This window comes from Enhydra lutris, unplaced genomic scaffold (assembly GCF_002288905.1).
Source record: "Enhydra lutris kenyoni isolate GAN:26980312 unplaced genomic scaffold, ASM228890v2 scaffoldscaffold1, whole genome shotgun sequence".
NCBI lineage: Eukaryota > Metazoa > Chordata > Mammalia > Carnivora > Mustelidae > Enhydra > Enhydra lutris.
Window position 1 is genome coordinate 38,613,640 of NW_019154085.1, and position 6,682 is coordinate 38,620,321.

The 6,682-nt window shown below is 37.9% G+C and overlaps 1 protein-coding gene across 1 annotated transcript in view; it reads right to left on the reverse strand.

Moving 5' to 3' along the window:
• Positions 1 to 1,518: 1,518 nt before the first annotated feature.
• Positions 1,519 to 6,682, reverse strand: part of LOC111144754 (solute carrier family 16 member 14) — a 30,641-nt gene continuing 25,477 nt past the window's right edge. The window contains exon 5 of the mRNA XM_022499196.1: positions 1,519 to 4,028. Coding sequence (XP_022354904.1) covers positions 3,877 to 4,028 — 152 coding nt within the window. The 3' untranslated portion in view covers positions 1,519 to 3,876. The remainder of the gene's footprint in view (positions 4,029 to 6,682) is intronic.

A 6,682-nucleotide genomic window follows, 5' to 3' on the forward strand; every position in this document is an offset into this window, starting at 1 on the left:
TCCATAACCAAGTGAAGTTCACTTGTGCCTTTTGCATGAAAAGCCGTGTTTATATTTGGCAGACACATTATTGAAAATGAGGCTGTCACTTCAAGGAAAATAACTGCAGTATTTGTTGCCAATGATAATATTTAAGCTTTCCAAAGGAAATCAGAATTTTGGGTAATTTATATCAACCTCCATGAGCTTGTCCATTTGCCAACTGATATAGCATTTACATACCATGAAGTTCACCCTTTTAGAGCATAAAATTCGGTGGTTTTTATAGATTCACAAAATTATGCAACAAGTATCTAGTTCCAGGACATTTTCATCAGACCAAAATGATACCCCAATGGCAATGGCCACTAGCAGTCACTCTTCATTCCCCCTCTCCTCCCAGCCTCTGGCAACCACCAATATGCTTTGTCTTTATACATTTGTCTATTCTGGATGTTTCGTAGAAATGGAATCACACAAAGATTGCATGATTTTTAACCACATTGTATGAAATAGAAAAACATCTGGAAGATCTATAAGACTCAGTAGACCAATATTTTCCTAATGACTAAAGTGCTGTTACCAAATTATAATTGGGCGAAAGATCCATCCAAAGTGCAAGATAGATCAATGGTCTCTAAGTGAAGACTGTTCAAAGAGTTCATTGATACTATGTCAGATTCCACATTGCAACAGACCTTTAAGAAATACAAGTGTGTTGAGTTTTGGCATGGTATAAAATACAAAAAAACCTACAACTCTCTGAAAAGACTATTAAAATACTCCTCCCCTTTCCAACTACATATTGGTATAAGGCTGAACTTTTTTTCTTGCATGTCAATCAAAACCACATATCACAGCACATTGAATGCAGAAGTGAAGATGAGAATCCAGCTCTCTTCTATGAAGTCAGATATTAAAGAAATTCACAAAAATGTAAAATAATGCCACTATTCCTTTTTTAAAGATTTTATTTATTTATGGTTGAGAGAGACAGAGAGCACACAAGCTGGGGGACAGGGCAGAGGGAGAAGCAGACTCCCTGCTGAGCAGGGAACCAGACATGGGACCCGACCCCAGGACCCTGAGATCATGACCTGAGCCGATGGCAGATGCTTAACTGACTAAGCCACCCAGGCGCCCTCGATGGGTCTTAAAAAAAAAAAAAAAAAGTCGCATAAGTACCATATTTTATTTTATAGTTCCCCATTGATGGACACTTAAATTGTTTCCAGTTTTTTAAAATAACAAACAACAAATCTAAGAATCTTTGTTCATTTGTCTCTGTTCATATGTAGGGAAAAATTTTAGAAATGCAATTGCTGGATTAAAAAGTGTGTACATTTCAAATTTAATTGCTGAACTTAGCACTTCTAACAACCACCCTATGGGATCCTCTCCAGGTGGTTCTATGACCACATTTAGAGAAAAACTGTTCCAGCAGAAAGAACCACACAGATAAACATCAGTTATGTCTTAGGACTTTCCCCACTAAAAGCCAAGAAAATAGAGATTTTACACAAAAACACACTGACCATCTTTAAAGAGGACAAAATTTATTTCATCGTATGTAAATAAAAATGACTTAGATATGCGAGGGGAACACGATAAAGCACACGGGATAAATATACAATTAACCCTTAATAATATCGTCAAAGAACTGTAAAGAATAACATAGTTTAAACAGGAAGTATGCATATATTTGCTGTAATTCCTCAGAGCATTCTCTTTTATTCTGTTGTCAACATGAATACTGCAAGCAGGTTTTACTGTTTTTGTAAAATAGGATCTTCTGATTCAGTAGAAATCACTATTCCATCAATGCAGAGTCAACGAACACCTGTATAAATTGCAGATCTAACTTCGGTATAATGAAAGCCAGGGAACTAGAAAAAAAAATTCCTGTTTAAGATGCACAGCCAGCAGCGTGAACATCAGAATGCATTGACTAGAGCACCATTGAAAATACTTCATTTGGTGTTGTCTGAAAATGAAAGTCATGGAAGTCATGTAGTCAGTTTTAAAACACACATGTTTTCTCGGTCTCATTATCTGAGTTTACAATAAATATATATAGAAAGACAGCATTGTCGCAGGATTTAAGAGTACCTTTATCAAAATAGACAGCTGGATTCTTAAACAGCAGCCAAAGCTGTAATGATAACAAATAGGTCATTCTGTTGAACCAAACAGAGGATGACATGCAATTTATTACCTATAACAATTTACAGGCGGTTCTCGAGTTATTAGAGGTAATATTGAGTGTGTACACTAATCATGCTTTTGTTTCTCCTTTCCATTAGCTGCCTTTTATTATTATTGGGATTTTCGTGGTCCCTTTGATTATACAAACCCTTCCCACTAGACATGAGAGCAGGAAATAATGGAGATGGAAGAAAAAGGAAGCTTGTCCCTGTAATTCCTTGTTAACAGCTCTAAAGCGTTCGGTGGAGGTTAAGTCTGAAACTGCTGGCTAAAACAAAGCTTGGGGTAACACTCTGTGATTCCAATTGTTAGGAATATTCTTGTCTCTAATTACCAAGGATAATTGAGAATGGTCTGTGCTCACTTCAGATAAATTTGACCCAAGACGTTGGCAATGATATGAAAGGATCTGTGTGTATGTGATGCGCAAATTGTGAGTAGAAATTGAAATAGTTCTAAAATGTGTGTAAACAAGTAAAGCAGCCAGAAATTTCCAAATGATTCTGGGGAAGAACATTCTGCAGGCTGAAAACTGTTTGGCTTAGAAAAATAGAGATCTCAGATAAAGGAAGAACATCATCTGATGTCACAGATTACAGTTATGTTGTGTATGAAATGAGTCAAGAGACCAATTTCCAAAACTGTGTTGAGCTCAGGCAAACGTATGGTCTATATGACAAGAGGCCCTGGAGAAGTGCTGTCAGTTACCACCTACTCCAATGTTAGGTGCACAGAGGTCTAGACCAAGGGCATTCCATTTCTGACCCTCACGACTTGATAGTCTCACATTTTGGATCAGTAACACACTTCACAGATGATTTAAATGCCAATATACAACCAGCAGTTTCGTCTCTGTTTTACTATGCAGGAGAAACTCAGAAAAAATTGTATAACCCCCGATTATGCTCATAAACAAAGAGGTTAATGATACAAATGAAAGTGCTTGAATCCTAGCCCTTGATTCAATGTTTGTGTGAAAAAATATGACTTTTTGCTAAGGAAATTATTATTATTTATCTAGGTTTTGAATTAAGATTCAGTTTATAACTAATTAGTACTAAACTAGGATTGAGGACAGATGCTTTTCTTAGAGGAGGGTTGAAAAACTATACTCACTAGCTGCAGAATTCTTTCATAAAAATATAAACTATGTTTTTTTCATTGTACTAAATGTATCACCTGTGAAATTAGAGCCTGCCTTTGCTTTTCCCTAGTAGATCAACAGCTCCCTGTAATAAGTCTGAAGGCTAATCAAATTCTTGTGCTTGAAACCCATTTACCTGTAAGCTTTCCAGAAGCATTTAGAGAATTTATATTCACTGTACAAAGAGTAGATGAGTTGACAAGACTTTATTTCTTGTCTTTGTTTCAGAAGCTGTTTCTAAAAACCTTAGTCCCAGTGGATGACGAGACAGAATAGATTTTGTAAGGGCTTTTCTACCAATTATTTAACAGGCCGTCCTGAAGGACGTTGTTATCTTTAAAATGTATGTCGTCTTTCATCCCTTCCGACATTGTTTCTCCCCAAACGGAAAGGCAGTGCTGCTTTCAAATGAAGTCCATGTCATTTACAAATGACAGTGCTGGCTACCAGACAAAGCGTTTCCCAACGATGTCATGGGCTCCTCACAGCAACCATGTGAGGTAGGCATGGGTCCCCCAAAGAAACCTTACAGGAAACAGAACATGACGCTACACATGTGCACCATCCATGTATTTTTTTCTGGATTGTTCTATCATTTGAATACACGGTTGAACAAGTAAAAAGAGTATCCCTACCATGTAAAGTAGGCCACAAATATAGAAGGAAAAATCATATTTTTCTGTGATGTCATAGATCCAGCCTGCAAAACAAAAAGGAATATATTCAGTGTAACGTAGTTGGTAAGAGTCAAGAACACAATTATTGCAACTGTAAATATTTCTATAGGAATTTATTTCTATGTCATGTCATCCCTCAAATATGTCAGTTTGCCATTTTTTAAGCCCAGGCTATATAAGCCAGAGTCTCGCAGTGCCTGAGAATGGCAGGCATTTATCTCCCAAGATGCTAGGGTACCTTACAAAGTGCTTAAGGCAGGGAAACAGGAGCTGGCCGACCCTTGGGAGGATCTGGTTGGCAGACTTCAGAGTCTCTCAGGCTGGCACAAAGCCAGCAGGGAAAAGTGAACCTAATGATTTTCTTTTTTCACAAATGTAACCACAGATCTTTTCTCAAACCTTCAAAACTCATCTGAAGAAGTTTCTAGGGTATATCAAAAGAAGCTGAGTGGAAGACATTTGAACTTACATTCCCTGTGGAATACTTGAGAGTAAACATCAGTTCTAGAAAGAATAAAATTTTCCATGTTTTACAAAATTCACATTTACAGCTATGAAACTTTAATATTTCTATATACAAAGAACTTTACACTGTCAAGGATAGAGTCTTCAGTGCTGACTGAATGATCAGTTTTTAATACTATGATCTAAAACTTTCATATAATAATCTTACTAGGCACTCTGGAAAAAACGATTATATTTCATGGATTCTAAGCTATCATGAATTGCATGATGCATCATTATCTTCTGTGGCAATAAGAAAGAGATGTCCTTGTCAATGAAAATATGACTCCATGTTTTCCCGGGACTTTGTAAAATGCATTCCAGTTTCAGAGATGTTAAAATGTGAAAGAAAAGCCTCAGAAACTATGAAATGTGATTAGGTTTCAGCGATTAAATCAAAGAATCAGTCACAGCTCAGGGTCCCCATGCAGCCAAACCATGTGAACTGAGAGGATTAAGCTATGCACAGGAATTTCATTTACAGTAAAAATGTAAATTTTGAACATTCACTTTTGTTCATATCAACAAGTATATTCATTAGCAAAGATACAAGGAAAATAGGAAGGAGTTAAGGGCCAAATGTCGCATTCCATGACCACTTTTCAAATAACATCTTTTAAAAAATATCCAACTGGCAAACGAACGCATAAATGCAACTCAACCTTCCCCCAGCAGCAAATCGCTACAGGAAAGCCATTGCTTTTTGCTCTGACTTCCTAGCAATTGTGTGTCATCTTTGTTTATTGTGTCTTGTGCATAATTAATGCGCCAGGGTGAGTCAAAGTAGTCATAAAGAAAAACACTGGACAGCCTGAAACATTTATATATTGTAACCACTCAAATCTGTAGACTCCAGATCTCTTTTAAAAGTTAACCAACTTTTCTGAGTGTGTTGTTTGATACACACAAACGAAGAAAACACCGGACTCCTGAGATGTAACTTTAGTAAAAGGCTCTATCAGTTTTTCCCACTTTCCGATTTGAGACAAGAAGAACAAGGGAGATGAACCATCTAATGCAAAAAGCAAAGACCCTGGCTTCAGAACTGAATGGGAAAGGCGCTGCGACACTGACATCTGAACAGGAACACACCTAGCTTGGGTCAGAGGCACCATGTGACCATCGTGCTCCGCTGTGAATTACCAAGCCGAGGCGGTCCGCAAGCAGATAATGCAGCAAGGTCTGTGTCTACAAGCAGAGCGTGGGGCGGGATTATCTAGAAGCTACCATTAAAAACAATCAGTAAATACAAATGAGGTTCTCATACTCCACTCATCCCCTATGAAAGCCGATCTTGTCACTGCAACAGTTAAAACTGTTTTTCTTTTTTTTAAGGTTTTATTTATTTCAGAGAGAGAGCCAAGCGAGAGCGAGAGACCACAGGATAGGGATGGAGGACAGAGGGAGAGGGAGAAGCAGGCTCCCTGTTTAGCTTGATCCCAGAACCCTGGGATCATGACCTGAGCCGAAGGCAGACACTTAACCGGCTGAGCCACCCAGGTGCCTGGAATCTGTGCTTTTCTTATGATCGAGTGACAGAATAAACGATCCTATAAATCACGAACACTGACAGCTGGAATGAGCAGAACTATCCTTGCTGCTGAACACGGATCCCAGAAATAGGACAAAGTCTTACCTGATTGGAAAATTAATTTGTACTTAGTTCAGAGTGTTTATTGACTTTTTTTGTTTGAAGTGGTTGAATATAAGCTCTGGGGGTCTATGAAGTGGCTCTTACCTCTTTCCCCTGAAGCCCCCAGCTTAACCATGAGCACAAGTCACAAGATTTTAGAGTTTCAAACACGTTTTCTCTTGGTTCCTTGTCTGTACATACACAGTTCCCCCTTATGTAAAAACACCATCACTCTTAGCACAACCTAGCATGCCCTTCCCTCCACTCCATCTCCCCTCTTGTCTCTGCAGACTTTGGAACACCCTAAGTATATTATACTTTGTTACAGTTGTTAACTGAGTTCATTATATTTTAAAATATTTTCTTTCCTCTAAATGTATAAATGTTTGAAAAAGGGTGTCTCAGTAACTCATGTGTCCTTTTTTCAAAAAATGCCCCTAACTTGACCAAACAATTTCATAGTAAAGGATGTGTGGGGGGGTAATCCTAAATTTTATGTTAAATTAACCCCATAGGTTTCTCTAGTCTACCTTTCAGATT